An 18,082-nucleotide genomic window follows, 5' to 3' on the forward strand; every position below is an offset into this window, starting at 1 on the left:
CAATCTCCAGATCTAAACCCAATTGAGCATGCATTTCACTTGCTCAAATCCAGACTTAAGACGGAAAGACCCACAAACAAGCAAGACCTGAAGGCTGCGGCTGTAAAGGCCTGGCAAAGCATTAAGAAGGAGGAAACCCAGCGTTTGGTGATGTCCATGGGTTCCAGACTTAAGGCAGTGATTGCCTCCAAAGGATTTGCAACAAAATATTGAAAATAAAAATATTTTGTTTGGGTTATGTTTATTTGTCCAATTACTTTTGACCTCCTAAAATGTGGAGTGTTTGTAAAGAAATGTGTACAATTCCTACATTTTCTATCAGATATTTTTGTTCAACCCTTCAAATTAAACGTTACAATCTGCACTTGAATTCTGTTGTAGAGGTTTCATTTCAAATCCAATGTGGTGGCATGCTGAGCCCAACTCGCGAAAATTGTGTCACTGTCCAAATATTTCTGGCCCTAACTGTATATATATATATATATATATATATATATATATATATATATACAGCTCTGGCAAAAGGAGACCACCACATCAAAACCCTGTCATGGGCAGCCCAATCTCCAGAACTGAACCCTATTGAAAACCTCTGGAATGTAATCAAGAGGATGATGGATAGTCGCAAGCCATCAAACAAAGAAGAACTGCTTACATTTTTGAGCCAAAAGCAGTGTGAAAGACTGGTGGAAAGCATGCCAAGATGCATGAAAGCCATTCATGTGATCATTTTGACTTCACAGGGTGAGATCTTGCGTGGAGCCCCAGATCGAGGGAGATTATCAGTGGTCTTGTATGTCTTCCATTTTCTCATTATTGCTCCCACAGTTGATTTCATCACACCAAGCTGCTTGCTTATTGCAGATTCAGCTTTCCCAGCCTGGTGCGGGGCTTTAATTTTGTCTCTGGTGTCCTTCGACAGCTCTTTGGTTTTCACCATAGTGGAGTTTGGAGTGTGACTGTTTGAGATTGTGGACAGGTGTCTTTTATACTGATAACAAGTTCAAACAGGTGCCCGTACTACAGGTAATGAGTGGAGGACAGAGGAGCCTCTTAAAGAAGTAGTTACAGGTCTGTGAGAGCCAGAAATCTTGCATGTTTTTAGGTGACCAAATACTTATTTTCCACCATAGTTTGCAAAATAAATCTTGCCAAATCAGACAAGGTGATTTTCTGGATTAGTTTTCTCATTTTGACTCATGATTTTCTGGATTTGTTTTCTCATTTTGACTCATAGTTGTGGTCTACCGATGATGTCAATTACAGGCCTCTCTCATCTTTTTAAGTGGGAGAACTTGAACAATTGGTCGCTGACTAAATACTTTTTTTCCCCACTGTAGTTTTTTATTTATATATATCATTCTCATTCTTAGATATCAATTATTTTTGTAAGCATAATAAATAATTGAGTAATGACACAGTAGGGTTGTATTATGTATTGTATTCCAACTTTTCCAGATTGTCGATGAGCCTCCCCCCCCAAAAAAAAAAGAGTGGTTCTTTGGGGTTTCTGGTGTAGTGGGAGCTTACTGCATATAAATGTGTTGACCATGATTCTCTTCTTGTATCTTCAGGAGCGCACGGTTCCTGTGTGTTCTGGATTCCTGCGTCTCAGGGGGAGGTGCGGACCAGAACACTGATAGTTTGAATTAGCAGCAAGGCTGCAGCGCTGGTCCAGACTGTGCACTCTGCGGTGCTGGATGTCTCTGCAGCATGGGAGAAGCGCAGGGGACTAAGCAGCTGGTCAGATCCAGCCATTTGGTGAACTTCAGAGCAGTGCTTGCAAGCTGAATTGAAAAGAGATTGCAAGCGCACGCTCCTTACCTAGAAAACCTAGGCAAGAAGCCGTAAATGAGAGAATTGAAAATCCCTAAATTCTAAGTTTATTTGCTTTAAAGGGAATCTGTCCCCTCTGAAATTTGTAATGTAAGCGCTGACTCTTGTAACTGCATTGCATTGAAACAATACATGCCTTTTTAGATGCAGAAATTACTGGATGGTTTTTGAGAAATCATAAATATGATTTTGGTGAGCAACCCCTAGTTGCATCTGCTAACAGACAGAAGGTTATAATTTAAAGGTTTTCCTCTATCATTTAAAGGAGATGTCTTTTGTAACGGTAAAATGAGGCACACTCAACTGCTCTGATCCCCGTTGATCTTGAGCTGTCTGCTCTAGTTGTCTGTGCCAGGATGCAAAGGTTTGTTAGTGGTTCGGATGACATGCTGTTCCAGTCTCCAGTCACTGCAGCCAATGGCAGGCATCAGCGGTAAGATTACTCGAAAGCAGGCCATATTTGCTTCCTTTCCTGTTGCAGATAACCAGAGCTGCCAGTGCTAGATCTATAGGGGTTAGAACAGGTGAGTAACGGTATGCCTCATTTTATTGTTTTCAATCTGCCTGATTTTGGTAGGATTTTTTGGGGGGTAGATTTTGGAGAAACCCTTTAATTCTATAAAATGTGAAGGGAAGAATTGTACAGGTCATGTTTGCAAGTCGGCACTTTGCTGGCTCTGTTTAAAAAAAAGAATGCTAAAGAATTAAAAATTCCACTTACCGTATATTTAATCAATAATGTTAATGCTGACTTACTGTCGACATCATTATTTGTAACAAGAAACTAAAGCTATGACAGCTGATTTTCCTTCTGCCCAGGTAATATGTTGAGACAAGGGCACAGATTCTCAGTATGGTTCCCAAAGTTTGCACAGTAGGCCAGAAGGTGCTGGGAGGCAAAGTTCACAGAAGCGTGAATCTTGCGAGAGTTTGCATGACTGGACGCTAATAAGACAGCCTGAGATTCATATGCCCATTTGCTAATATTCTCAGATTACCAAATGTGAAACATTGCCCACTGAGAAATGCATTGTTTGGTTTCTTACAAGGTTATAATTTATGATTATAGTGCTTCCTGTTCGTATGGAAATGTGATGTCTATATGATGTTCTCTGTTTCCTGCGCAATGGAGGGACCGTTATTTTGGAATGTAATAAAGAAAATAATGAAAACTTCTCTATCAAGGTCACACTATTTGTGTCAGATTTTCAATTTCCATATGCCTTTTGTATATAGACTACTTTGAGAGGACAAACCATCTACAAAAGCCTTATGGGGTGATATTCTCAAAGACCTTATTACTAGAGCTTGGGTTTGTGAATATGCAGTAGAAGAATAGTATCTGTTTTGGTGTTTATTCATATCACTGTCTCATTTGATAAGATGCAGGAACTTGGACATGTCCCTCCTTTCTTTTTGTGGACCAAAACTTTATTCCATAACCATAGGATAGGAGATAACTTGCTGATTGCTGAAGGTCCAACCACTAGGATCCCCAAAGTTCCCTTCAACGTCACTCTGCAGAAGTGCGGCCTTCGCTCCATTCATTGCCTGTGGGACTGCCAGAGAAATCAGTGTACAGTATTTGGCCATTTCTGACAGTCCCATTGACAATGGAAGGAACAAAGGGCGAATATGCGCACCTCCATACATTCAAGGTGGGCCTCTGGTGAGGGTTTCCATGACCTGTTCCTCTGAGGTCCAAGCGGTCAGACCCCCATCGATCAGCAAATTATCTCCTGTCCTATATTGAACACATATAAGAATGTGTTGGTTTTTTTTTGCTTTGTATTTCGGCCATAATACTTTTCCATAATGGCACATCTTTAGTATATGCCCTCTCCAGGTCAGATTGCTAATTTGCCAGCAGAGACATGTTGGGAACAACAGTTTAGGATTGCACTCAGGTGATATTATGTAGATTGTAGTCATATGTGTTTAATGTATGGGAACATAAAATTGAGTAATGTGATCTGCACATAGTACCCCCAAAACTGAATTTTTCTAAATTCTTCTCTTTTTTAATGTTCCAGTATAAGCATTCACATGGGAAAGGTGTGGTGCGCTTTTAATGTAAAAAATAAAGTGGTAACCACACCTGCATTATGCCAATTACTGTATCTAATAATTAGATGCAGCTTCCAAGCCAAGTAAATCTGGGCACATTTTCCATAGCTGTCAGCCTCTCTAGATTTTCTAGAACTGAAGACTGGCCTATTGGATGGTGCTAAAGTATGGTCTTATATGTAAAGCACTTTTATGTCATAATACAGGGGTATGTAGCAATATACACCTTACAAAATGCTATTTGCCTAAACACTGACCTTTTTGCATTAATTTACTGTTTTGATAATGAAGTAACAATATTTGTAGTAATAGCATGTTGGCTTGTTCCAACTTGCTTATCTTGTAATTTGCATTGAAATGAACCTGAAGTCAGTTGTTTCTACAGTTGAGTAGCAATTACCATGTATTGGTGTTTCGAAGGCAATGAGTACAGTAGTGCTCTACAATATGTTACCTACTAGTTGCTACTTTGTCCCCCTATTTGAGTAACTTTATCTTTTTTTTATTTGTTTTGTAGGGATTTTGCATGTAGTCCAGATAATTTTTTTGGGAGGGGTTTGTGTTTTTAAGAAAAATATATATAGATAGATATATCTATAGATATATCTATAGATAGATAATACCAAACCCAATGTTTAGTAATGAACATAATAAATTGGTGCATAAAGAGTTAAATAAAGACACACACACACACACAAAATCTGTTTTAGGCCGGAGTCACGCTTGCGAGAAACTCGCACGAGTCTCTCACCTCAGTACGCAGCACTTCTGCCGGCACTTGGACCGGAGTGTTCAGCTACATAGAAATACATGCAGCCGCACACTCTGGTCCCGAGTGCAAGTGGCAGTGCCAGGTATTTAGGTGCGAGACTCATGCGAGTTTCTCGCAAGTGTGACCCCGGCCTTAAACGCAATATCTGTTTCATGTAAAAAAAAATGGCTCCCGCGCAATTTTCCAAACCAGTGAGGGAAAGCCAGCAACTTGGAGCCGATATTTATAGCCTGGGAAGGGGGTAATTCCCATGGAGCTTCCCAGGCTATTAATATCAGCTCACAGCTGTATATCTAGTCTTTACTATTTAAATAGGGGAGCCCCCCAAAAAAAATTACATGGGGTCCCCCTATAATAACCAGAAAAGGCTATGCAGACAGATGCGGGCTGATATTAATAGCCTAGGAAGGGGCCATGGATATTCCCCCCCCCCCCCCTGGCTACAAACACCAGGTCACAGCTGCTCCAGAAATGGCACATCTCTAAGATGTAAATATAGTGGTGGTGTGCATAGTCGGCTTCCACTCCATCCAGACTGGGCAGATCTCCCTTCATGCTGATTGTTGGGGATCCCACTGCTGGCATCCCTACCTATCCCTAGTTATCACATCTCCTATGGATGGGTGATAACTTATTTTCTTGGTGCAGGTCTGTTAAACTACTGTACATAACAGAACATTATATAACCTTAAATTAGAAATGTAATCCTCTGATGTTTCTGGTGGCCTTGTAGCTCTCACATGACAAGTAACATTGTGGGAAAGATTTCTCAGACAGTTCAAAATTCAACACACAATCCTTTTGGTTCAGGGGAGAGAGGCTGCTGCAAAAGGATGTGTCTGGCAGCGACTTTCTCCGCTCCCCCTACTGAAAACACATGAACGCTCAAATGAACCAGGGTATGGAGAGCGACCTGTTGTTCGCCTGACAACTGCCTCATCCGTGTGACCAACTTACATTTTTGGATGAAATATTACTCTTATACTGGTTTATTACGTTTCAATTTTTTTCTTATATTATCAAGAACATATCACTATGTAATTTCGGAAACATGGCTATGTAGCAATGTTATTCACTAATTATGATGGCAAGATGTGTTAACGAGACAGTAAGTCTGATGACAGATTGGCTCATTTTGATGTTGTGTTTTATTTTCTAATAAAAGGTATAATGTATCTGTCTTCAAACCCCTGCAAGATGCATTAAAACCATTGTTTGTTTGTATTTTCAGATTTTATCGGAAAGAATTTCAACCCTGTGTATAGATAACTCAACCAACAAGGTAAATATTCTTTTTATTTCCATGTTAACATATTGACAGTAATATATACAGATCGTATAGACTCGCATCAATCACTGCCTCCACTGGGGCTCACAATTTAATCTCCCTTGATCAGGCATACGCTAATGCGTCAATTTCATAGAAATCCAATAAACATTCTTTGCCTTCCGTGGGAATTTACAGGTTAAGAGTTCGCTCCCTGTAACTTTAGCCCTTTCATTTATGTCCCTCGTTTGATTGCACTGTCCTCTCCAATATGGAGAGCCACCAGCTAAATGGGATGGCCAACGTGACCCTGTGCAATGATGAGGAACTGAAACAATCGGTTCCCTGTCACTAAAAGAAGAAAGATTCCTTGGGTTGCTGCAAACAGTTCTGTTTCTGTGATATTATTACCACCATTGTGAATTGCAGCATTTAAGGGGTCTTCGAGTCTAGGCACCCAATTTTTATGCTATTTTTGTGATTTTTTTTTTCCCCCACAAAAAAAAGTACAAAGATTCTTGGGATTTTTTTACAGTATTTTTACTTCTGTTTGAAGTCAGCTTACACAGTTTTATATCATGAAAAAAGTATACCATAAATAAGTTCTGTAAAAATGCAGTGAAGTTGGTCAGGAAAACAAAGTGGTGGTCATAATCCCGGCTGTTTGTACTTGCCTGAAACAAACAAAAACAAAGACATATTTAATTACTATGATTGTCGCTATCTCTGGTAGCAGAATTAAATAAAAAAAGTGAAAATTAAAAGGTGTCATGCTGAAAATTGAGTATTGATTTTTGGCACAATTGGAGACCTGTCACAATTCCAAAATTAAAAGATTTTAACTTCATTATGATACAGAAGATACGCTCAATTGACCAGTTGGTTCTGGAGATATCATGGCCACTGATTTGAAAAAAAAAGTGGTTTCGAGAAAAACGTGTTCAAGTTTTTCGTACTGATTACAGAGACACGTTTACTTATGATCAATCAGCAATTCCAGGACTATAGAGTGATCCTTTCACATGCTCACCAAATTCTTGCAGAGCTGCTTACTTTTCTGTGATGAGATCTGTTGTCTCGAACGGAGCCAGACGAAGGCTGCTCTAAGCGACTTAAATGAGCCTCGTCCCGAGTGTGTGCATACATCTCTTCTTGCTGTCCAATAGTCATTCACACCACGTCCATTACTTTAAGAATTGGCATAATTTCCTCTTTAAAGATATTGCCAAAAATGTAGCTATCTTCACAATGTTTGCAACAGAGTGAAGAGGTTTCGGAGCAAAAGTCCAAATGAGTGAGTTGAGAGAGTTGTTATTTTCTGTTTCTGCTCCAACATAACGTTCTAGCAAACCATCATTTTACTAGATCTTTGTTCCGTGTGAGGGTGATTACCAAAGGTCATAATACTAAGGACTGTCTTTTAAATTGCCTCCCAAAAAAAGACCATCTATTGGGCAAGTTAACCCCTTAACGACCGCCGATACGCCTAACGGCGGTAGTTAAGGATACTTATTCCTCAGTGACACTTTTTAACTTTGCTGAGAAATAAAGTTATTGCGCCCGCCAGCATCGGAAAATGATTCAGGTTGGTTTTTACCATCCCCAGTCTTGTGATCACAGTTACTCACGGAATAACGGCAATCACAAAAAAAAAGCTAGATTTCCCATTAATATGATCTAGAGAAATGGGGTCCCCCGAGCCTTCCCCGGTACCTACGGTAACCCTGGACCTTCCGGCTCTGGACAAAAATGGCGTGCGCATTCGCAGAGCGCCCGCCGAGGTCTGTCTGCACCCTGTAACAATAGGAGATTTTTCCTATTGGTTCATTTTGAACTGTGATATACCCTATCACAGTGATCAAAATAAAAAAAAATAGTAAATCAAACCCCCCTTTATCACCACCTCGTTTAGGTAAAAATAATAATACAAAAATAATGTATATTTTTCCATTAGGGTTGGGTTTGGGGCTAGAGCTAGGATTGGGGCTAGGGTTAGGGTTGGAGCTAGTGTTAGGGTTGGTTTAGGGTTACGGTTGGGATTATGGTTGTGGTGTTGGGATTACGGTTGTGATGTTGGGGTTATGGTTGTGGTGTGGGGGTTATAGTTGTGGTGTGGGGGTTAGGGTTGTGTTGGAGATACGGTTGTTTTGGGGTTGGGGGTGGTGGAGTTGGGGTTAGGGTTGTGGTTAGAGTTGGGATTATGGTTAGAGTTGGGATTAGTGTCGGGTAGGGCTGTGTTAGGGTTGGAGTTAGATTTGGGGGTTCCACTGTTTAAATACATCAGGGGGTCTCCAAACATGACACGGTGCCCGCCATTAATTCCAGCTAAGTTTGCGTTCAAAAAGGCAAACAGTGCTCCCTTCCTTCTGAGCCCTGCCATGCGATCAAACAGTGGCTTTCCTCCGCATACGTGGTATCTTTGTACTCAGAAGAAATTGCACAACAAATTTTGTGGTCCATTTTCTCTTGTTACCCTTGTGAAAGTATAACAGTTTGGGTCTAAAGTACGGTACATTTTTTGTGAAAAAAGTAAAATGTAAATTTTTCCTTCCATATTATTTTATTTCTTGTGAAGCAGCTGAAGGGTTAACAAACTTCTTGAATGTAGTTTTGAGCACCTTGAGGGGTGCAGTTTTTGAATGGTGTCACATTTGGGTATTTTACATCATATTGATCCCCCAAACTCACTTCAAATGTGAGGTGGTCCCTAAAAAAATATAGTTTTGGAAATTTTATTGGAAAAATGAGAAATCGCTGGTCAACATTTAACCCTTATAACAGCCTAACAAAATAAAAATGGTGTTTCCAAAATTGCACTGATGTTAAGTAGACATATGAAAAATATTATTTATTAAGTATATTGTGCGATATGACTCTCTGATTTAAGGGTACAAATATTAAAAGTTTGAAAATTGCAAAATTTTCAACATTTTTCCCAAATTTCCATTTTTTCCATAAATAAACGTAAGTCATATCAAAGAAATGTTACCACTAACATGAAGTACAATATCTCACAAAAAAACAGTATCAGAATCAGTGGAATCCGTTGAAGTGTTCCAGAGCTATAACCTCATAAAGTGACATTGGTCAAAATTCTACAAATTGGCTTGGTCATTAAGGGCAAAATTGGTTCTGTCACTAAGCGGTTAATCCAAAAGCTAAGAAATTATACACACAAGGCCGACAGAATACTCCATTGTGCACCATATAGTCCGAGCAGAGCACATGTCGTAGATCGCTCCCTATAAGGCTACCTTCACACTTGCGTCGTTTGCTGTCCGTCGCAATGCGTCGTTTTGGGAAAAAACTCATCCTGCAAAGTTGTCCGCAGGATGCGTTTTTTCTCCATAGACTTGCATTAGCGACGCATTGTGACGTATGGCAACACGTCGCATCCATCGGGTGACGGATGCGTCGTGTTTTGGCGGACCGTCGGCACAAAAAAGTTACATGTGACTTTTTTTGTGCGTCGCGTCCGCCATTTTCGACCGCGCATGCGCAGCCGAAACTCCGCCCCTCCTCCCCGGACTGCAGAATGGGCAGCGGATGCGTTGAAAAACTGCATCCGCTGCCCACGTCGTGCAGTTATTTTCACAACGTCCGTCGGTACGTCGGCCCGACGGAAGTGTGAAAGTGGTCCAAGGTGCTACAACTTTATTAATATAGATTTTTCCGATCAGCTAAACTTGAAGACCCCCTTAAGACATCAAGTGGCAGACACATTAAAGGGAATTTGTCAATGGTAAATAACTTGTTTTTTTGGTGGGGAGGGGGCAATTTATTTTCTCTGTATCAAAACCTGTTTGAAAAATGAGAAATCTTGCAATTTCCACACAGGCCACTGGGGTTTCTTAGACTCTAACTTCCTGCTCCTTCAGGAAATCCACTTGTAGCAGCAATAGACAGATTCCAACCTTATATTTTGTATTGAAGCATCTAATCAATGGTGCAGAAATTAGGAAGGGAAACAGAAGGGGCTGTGAAATTACGTATTGTGACTGGTGGATCGTGTGTTATCAGATGTGTATAGAGGTGTTACTGGTCATTATAATCCTGACGGATAAGGAAAACTGCTAGAAATGCTTCCTGAAAGGACTAGTCTAAAATAGCTCCAATGGCTAGTATGAACATTGCAAGCTTTCTATTTTTTTTAATACAAAGTGTGATCTAAAGAAGAAATAAAATTACCCAAAAATCTGTTTATCACAAGAACTTCTTTAAAGCGATCCTGTCACCAGGATTGGCCAATATAAGATACAGCCACTGCCTTTCAGGGCTTATCTACAACATTCTATAATGCTGTAGATAAGTCACCGGTCCAACCTGAAAGATAAGAAAAATAAGTTTTATTATACTTACCCAAGGAGGGCGGTCCGATGGGTGTCACAGGTCTGGGTCCGGCGCCTCCCATCTTATGATCGCCGCCCTCCTGCTTCTTCATCGCTCCCGGCATCGTGCTCCGCCGGCGCAGGCATACTTATCTGCCATGTTGAGGGCAGAGGAAAGTACCGCATTGCGCAGGGGTCGGGAAAGGTGAGAGAGGCACAGCGCCTGCGCACTGCAGTACTTTACTCTGCCCTCAACAGGACAGACAAGTGCGCCTGCGCAGGAACTGGGTGCCGGGGAGCCATGAAGCAAGCAGGAGGGCGACGACGATTATAAGAAAATGGCAGGTGCCGGATCTGAACCTGCGACACCCATCAGACCAGACTGCCCCCAGGTTAGTATAATAAAACTTATTTTTCTTATGTTTTAGGTCGGATCGGGGGCTTATCAACAGCATTATAGGATACTATGTATAAGCCCTGAAAGGTGGTGGCCGTATCTTATATCTGCCAAACCTGGTGACAGGTTCCCTTTAAAAAGCTGTCATTTTCTGATGATCCTGTCCCTTAAGCACTAGTCAAATACACTTCTGGCTTAACCTGCCAGCTATCCACCCTTCCACAGTTCTGCAGGATAGTTTTATCTGTGTTCCATATTCTGCCCCTAAATGTGCTTTCTCTCTACATTATAATATTCGTGCCTTTTTTTCTATTGATATCACTTCATCAGTAAATCATGAATCATAAGCTTTTGTTTATCCTCAAAAATTAAATGAAAGTTTTTCTATTCTGAAGGTTTGATCTTACAAAGCTAACATTATTGGTACCTTTGTTTTATAATCTCCTTATCTTCTGTGAAAGCCTCCTCTTTACTCATGTGTGAAAATCCCATCACTACAACACTTTGATGGTGAGGCCTTGTAATTGGAGATGAAATATGATATAAGCCATTCTTACATCTTGAAGGTTCTTACTGGTTTTGATAGATGACTTTTATGACATGTAAATGATACATATAAAGCTTTACACCTCTGGGGGTTTGGCTGGCAGTGCAAACAGGGCCAGGTTTATGATGGCCCCTCCACACAGAAGAGCAGTAGGGTAAAGGTGGCCAAACCAGCTGATTTTGGCGGACAGACCACGTATCTAATGTGTTTACTGGCCCCTGGGAGAAAGATTAGTGATGCCGGCGAATTAACGACACTTCCGTGTTTTGTATTTGTTTTCTAATTTTTTTTTTTTTTTAGTTCCATAACTTTTTTTTTTTAACCATGCAATAGCTGATTGAGAGCTTATATATATTTTTTAATGCAATTCTACATTTGCAGAATGAAAATTACTAAATAAATGCAATAAGTTTTGGTTCCTAAACAATCACTATAGGCGAGCTTTCCACTAATTTGCTGCAGTTTACATTATGAGAAACAAAGTAGCTGAGAGATATACAGTGGCGTACGAAAGTATTCACCCCCCTTGGTATTTGACATGTTTTGCTTCCTCACAACCTGGAATTTTACTGTTTTTTTTTGGTTTTTTTTTTGAGGGTTTGCTTCAGTACATGTCTACAACTGTGAACATTTGATTTTATTGTGAAGCAAACAACAAATAGGACAAAATAATTGACGACTTCAATGTACATAACTATGTACTCCCTTAAAGTCAGTGCAAAGCATGTGACCAGTGTATTACATCCAATATTTCTCTCAATTCTCTGAGACTATTCAGTGATGATGCATCACACACAAATCAGATTTCAAAAATATTTAAAAACAGGTTGTAATGTAACAAAATACGGTAGGTAGAAAGCCAAGGAGGGTGAATACTTTTGCAAGCCTCTGAATTTACAGAATAAATAGTAAAGTGAATGAGGGCACATTAAAGAAAGGTTGGCATATTGTTATTCCAAGTAACAATCTTTTTGATCTTTTGTTCTCTGGATATAAGCTGCCACCATAGTAATCTGACAGCAATAAGGCAATTGGGAAAGGTAGCAGCAGAATGATTGTACGGCCCACCGCTATCCGATGCATATGGGGGTCTTTAGTCTTGTTCTTCCTCCTCTGTCCCCATACAGAACAAATGCAAAAGCCTGCAGCTTGGGTCCTACTAAACCTTCTGCTATTCAGACCTTACAGCTTTCTTCCCAGGTTTGTCAGTGAGTTTGTTCAGCTTTCTAACAGATTTGGTTGACTGTTACTGAAATGTGGAATGTATATTAATAAGTCACAAGCTGTCGCCGCCAGCCCTCTGCCGTGCCCTTTTATACCGTTTGTCCTGAAGTGATGCTGGAGGTGACGAGGTGTGACAAACTCCTGCATGGTATGATAAATATGCACAGCTTTAATATGACTCCAGGAAACCTCACATAAGAATGCATTCACAATACCGGAGGACCTCTCTGATGCTCTCTTTATAGTTTACTAGATGGCAGCCCGATTCTAAAGAATCGGGAGTCTAGAATCCATATATACGGTACTTTATTTATTCAAATGTAAGAATAATACAATTAATAAATAATAGTAAGAAAGAACAAAAAATGGCTGCACTCACCAGCTCTTGACAATTCTTGTTATTTAAGGTACAGTTACACAGGATCCATGAACATGCTTATGAGGGGAGGGATGAAAGACATCAGACGACAACTTTGCGTGTTGTGGGCAGTGTCAGGTAGTAGGAAAATACCCAGTTAATAATAGGCAATAGTTCTTTGCAGGAATGCAGATATTAATAAATAGGCAGTTTATATTGCAGAGAAATTGCTGGGCAATAATGGACAATGTCCTTATGTGGCAAATAATAGAGCAATATACCCAATGTGGCAAAGAAGAGGTTAATAAACGGCAGTCTCTCAGAATAACAGTCAGTGAATAATAGGCAGTATATGGAGAAAACACCAAACAAAAGTTCAAAATTGGTGTGAAAATGTCACTGAACCACTTCACAACTAAATATATATAGTTTTGGTAAATGGTATTATCATTTTTTTGACGAAATTCGGCAGGAGCTTGAAGAGCAACGTCACTGGGCCCGCCTCCACGCAGTAGAAACTTGCTGTGAGGTAAAAATTCAAAAATCACACCAAAATGGCGGGCGGAGTGTGTCACAGTACGGCACGTTTCTGATTGGTGGCTCGCAGCAGGCGGCAACCAATCAGACACTGGACACTGTTGACGTCACTTATCTCCGGACATTAGCTCCGGACATTAGCTCCAGACATTAGCTCCGGACATTAGCTCCGGACAAAGCCACGGAAGTTGGCACAAATTGCAGGAAGTAGTATTCTAGGCAATTATATATTAGATTAGGAGCGCGCAGCCTCAGAGTGGGGATTTTTCTAATTATCACCTACTAAGAAAAATGGTCGGAAGAATCCCTGAAACGGCCCGACTTGCTAGTAAAAGTTGAACATGAACGTCTGGATTTTGGAATCTGTGCATGCAGAGTGGGATCCCACCGCCCACCATCACACCTCTTGCAGTGAAAGCAAAACTCGCTCTTTGCACTAATCCATTGCTGCCACGTACTTTACTAAGCTGTCACTGAACCGTTCTAAGGATGTTGCCGTTCGGTAACCGCTTCGTAAAGTACGCGACAGCGCTTGGTCAATGTAAAGAATGAGATTTCGCTCTTTCATTGCGTGAGAGGTCGTGGAGAGTTGTGGCAACCTGCTCTACATCCCGGGAGCACACAACCTGGAACTTCAGCTAGAAAATTTTGCCCTTTCGGGGGGACATAAGGGTAACTTCTGGTCACTTTTGTTAATGGGTGATAATTAGCAGAATCACCAATATGGGGCTTCCATCCCTTCTATTAAATAAAACGGGCAGCCACTGATTGGTAATAGGTACTCTTTAAAGTATTCATCTATTTAATTTACCGTTATATCCTTAAAGTTGTGCACCCTTATCTTACCCCCTTTTTTTTTACTTTTCTTTTGTTCTACCCTTGTAACGGGTCCTCATTTATTCACGGACAGAGAGGAAGACTAAGTCATGGCTGGATTTTGGCCATAAGCATTTGATACATGTTGCCCATTCTTGTTAAGCTGACAACTATTCCTCCTGACCACCGACTACACCTGCAAGTTCTGTATGGGGAGGGGAGAGTGCTGTACTCATCTGATGGCTGCTAATCTTCCTTGAGAACAAAAGGATTGGGCATGTTAAAAGCCAAAGCTAAGTCCTTTATTTCCCTACATCTTCCATGTGGGAAAAGTAAGGACTCTCGCTATACATTAGATAGTACGCCTTTCCCACTGAAATTAGCATTTCCCAGCAGCAGCATTTTATTTTTTTGCCACCTTAAGCCTCAGCTAGGCTTCTAATGATGCAGCATTATGTTTTAAACTAATTGATAATTAACTTGAACTCTTTTCCAACAGTTCTGGTTCCCCAGAAGTGCAGATGTTTGACATAGAAAATTTGTCACAGAATGTTGGGTGTTAAAATATGGTGAACATTCGTTTCTATCATTTTGTACCCCTCAGGACTAGTGAAGGCTACGTCCTGACATGATACCATGACTGAGGACAAGAAAAGCCACTTTGGAGGCAGTAAACCTATCTGTTATTTACCTTGAACCGTTATTATTCAATTTTTTTTATGTAAATTGAAAAACTGTTAAAACACGATACAATAATAAGAATGTCATTGTATCTGTATTAGTTTTTTTTTGTTTGTTTTTTCTAGTCCTATGGGGAAAGCGTAACATGTGCTGGAAGAGCTTTGAGGAATGCAGTAAGGATTCAGTCTCCTGCTCTTATCAGGGATCGCATGTATCTTACTTGTATTTGTCGGTAAGTTACTCATTAGTAAATAAAATAATTCCTTATTACACATTGTGAAATCACACAGTGTTATAATAGTAACTTGTCTTTTCATAAATTGTCTATCTTCCCCATACACATGAATGCTTGGCTAAACAGTGTTCATGTGTCTTCAATGAGGAGAGGGGAGAAAGTAACCTGCAGATACATTTAATTGAAAACTTCTGAGGCCATGTTGATTAGACTGTATAGTGGCTGCCTCATGAGGACAACCTCTGTCCATATATATTATGGCATATTGACTGGCAAGTGGACCTGTCACTTGCCATGAATGTCACTTTTTACCTGGTGTAATTGCTGCTGTTTTCCTGCGTTTGGCATTGTTTATTTTTTGTTCCTGAGATATGGCCTCTTCTCAGTATGTAAGTCAAGTCTTTTTAGCCATCTTGCCTGATTCTCAAGAAGATTCCCATACAGAAATGTTGAAGATCTTGCACACTTTTCTAAAGACTAAATTTGTATTCAGTGAAGAGTGGGTCATATCTCAAGAATGGCCGGAGACAGCAGCAAAAGAAAAATAATGCCAGATTTGGGAAAACAATAGGATTTGGACCCTCTAAAAATACATATTTATGAGTACAGGTTCTATTTAAATAGGGCATTCCCTGCTTCGAAAAACCCTCTGCCTGCTACTTTGCAAGCAAATCGGCTGTGGTGGCTCCCGTCTGAAAGGGGTCATTGAAACCAATAATTTAATGTAAAAAGTACACCCAAAAATCAAAAACCAGTAGAGTTGTTTGGGCATGGACACCGAACACGGAATTCACCAGGAAGTCCGTGTTACTGTTTGGGTGCGGCTCCCCCGAACACTGGGTGTTTGTCACGCTGTCATGTGCGTGAGTCCGGAGCTATGATCGGAGGTATAAAGTGTACCTCCGGTCATTGGTGTTGGCTGATGGGACTACTGTTTCCATCAACGCTAATAATAGCGAGAGCAGGAGAGGCTGATGGGAGTGTTCATCATCCGGTCCTGCTCTGTAAATAAGTACCGTATATACTCGAGTATAAGCCAAGATTTTCAGCCCACTTTTTTGGGCTGAAAGTCCCCCTCTCGGCTTATACTCCAGTCATACCCAGGGGTCGGCAGGAGTAGGGGAGCGGGGGCTGTCTAATTATACTCACCTGCTCCCGACGCGGTCCCTGCAGGTCCCTGGTGCCCCAGCTTCTTCCTGTACTGAGCGGTCACATGTTACCGCTCATTACAGTAATGAATATGCGGCTCCACCTCCCATAGAGCGTGACTGCTCAGTACAGGAGGAAGCTGGGGCGCCAGGGAAGCCAGGGACTGCACTGTGCCAGTTGCAGGTGAGTATACGGGGAGGGGAAGCGCTGCGCGATATTCACCTGCTCCCCGTTCCGGCGCCGCTCCGTCTTGAGCGTCTTCTGCAGTGACGCTCAGGTCAGAGAGCGCGGTGATGTGGTTAGTGCGCGCCCTCTGCCTGAACGTCAGTGCAGAAGATGCTGAAGATGGAGCGGCGCTGGAACGGGGAGCAGGCGAATATTGAAAGTGCCGGGGGCCAGAGCGACAGAGAGGTGAGTATGTGATTATTTATTTTTTTTTTTTATCGCAGCAACAGCAAATGGGGCAAGTGTCTGTATGGAGCATCTATGGGGCCATAATGTTTGTGCAGTACTTCATGGGGCAAGTGTCTGTATGGGCCCATAACGTTTGTGCAGCACTTTATGGGGCAAGTGTCTATATGGGGCCATAACGTTTGTGCAGCACTTTATGGGGCAAGTGTCTGTATGGGGCCATAATGTTTGTGCAGCACTATATGGGGCAAGTGTCAGTATGGGGCCATAACGTTTGTGCAGCACTATATGCGGCAAGTGTCTGTATGGGGCCATAACGTTTGTGCAGCACTATATGGGGCAAGTGTCTGTACGGGGCCATAATCAACGTTTGTGCAGCACTATATGGGGCAAATATCTTTATGGAGCATCTTATGGGGCCATAATCAACATTTGTGCAGCATTATATTGGGCAAATATGTCTATGGAGCATCTTATGGGGCCATTATTAACCTTTATGCAGGAGTATATGGGGCATATTTTAATATGGAGCATCTTATGGGGCCATCATAAACTTTGTGGAGCATTATATGGGGCTCCTGATTCAATACGGATATTCAAAAACACTTAGCCTACTAATGTCTCAATTAATTTTACTTTTATTGGTATCTATTTTTACTTTTGACATTTACCGGTAGCTGCTGCATTTCCCACCCTAGGCTTATACTCGAGTCATTAAGCTTTCCCAATTTTTTGTGGCATAATTAGGGGGGTCGGCTTATACTCGGGTCAGCTTATACTCGATTATATGCGGTAATTAATCAAATGGCTTGTGGTCCCCCTATTTTTGACCAGCCAAGCTAAAGCAGACAGCTGGGGGCTGGAATTCTCATGATGGTAAGGGGCAATGGATATTTCCCCCCCACCCCAGCCTAAAAATAGTAGCCTGCAGTCGCCCAGAAGAGGTACATTAGATGCACCAATTATGGTACTTTCCGCGGCTCTTCCCACTTGCCCTGTAGTGGTGGCAAGTGGGGTTCATATTTGTGGGGTTGATGTGACCTTTGTATTGTCAGGTAACATCAAGCCCTCGGGTTAGTAATGGAGAAGAGTCTATAAGACACCTTTGCATTACAAATCCTATAGTTATGTGGTAAATAAAGACACAGCCAGAATAAAGTCCTTTATTAGAGATAAAGCAAAACACACTTTTACTTTTTTTATTTAAAAATATCAAGCACAGTTATACTCACCTAATGTTAGGGCTAGCGGAACGCACCGAGTAAATAGAGATGTTTATTGATATTGGGCCAATGTAGCGAGGAGCAAACTTAGTGGACTCAACTCGCAGCCTGATGTTACGGGCGGAGAGCCACACTAAGTCGCCAGGAGCAAAGACCGGAGCGGGGCGCCGGTGTGTATCAGCCGAAACTCTCATTCTCTCCTTGGAGGCCCGGATGGCATCCTGTGTGCGGTCC

At 41.4% G+C, this 18,082-nt stretch overlaps 1 protein-coding gene across 1 annotated transcript in view; it reads left to right on the top strand.

The window, feature by feature from the left end:
• RAPGEF5 (Rap guanine nucleotide exchange factor 5) overlaps positions 1-18,082 on the top strand; it is a 350,639-nt gene that overhangs the window by 94,509 nt on the left and 238,048 nt on the right. Inside the window, exons 2-3 of the mRNA XM_069729804.1 lie at positions 5,907-5,957; positions 14,956-15,062. Coding sequence (XP_069585905.1) covers positions 5,907-5,957; positions 14,956-15,062 — 158 coding nt within the window. The remainder of the gene's footprint in view (positions 1-5,906; positions 5,958-14,955; positions 15,063-18,082) is intronic.

This window comes from Ranitomeya imitator, chromosome 6, assembly GCF_032444005.1.
Source record: "Ranitomeya imitator isolate aRanImi1 chromosome 6, aRanImi1.pri, whole genome shotgun sequence".
Lineage (NCBI taxonomy): Eukaryota > Metazoa > Chordata > Amphibia > Anura > Dendrobatidae > Ranitomeya > Ranitomeya imitator.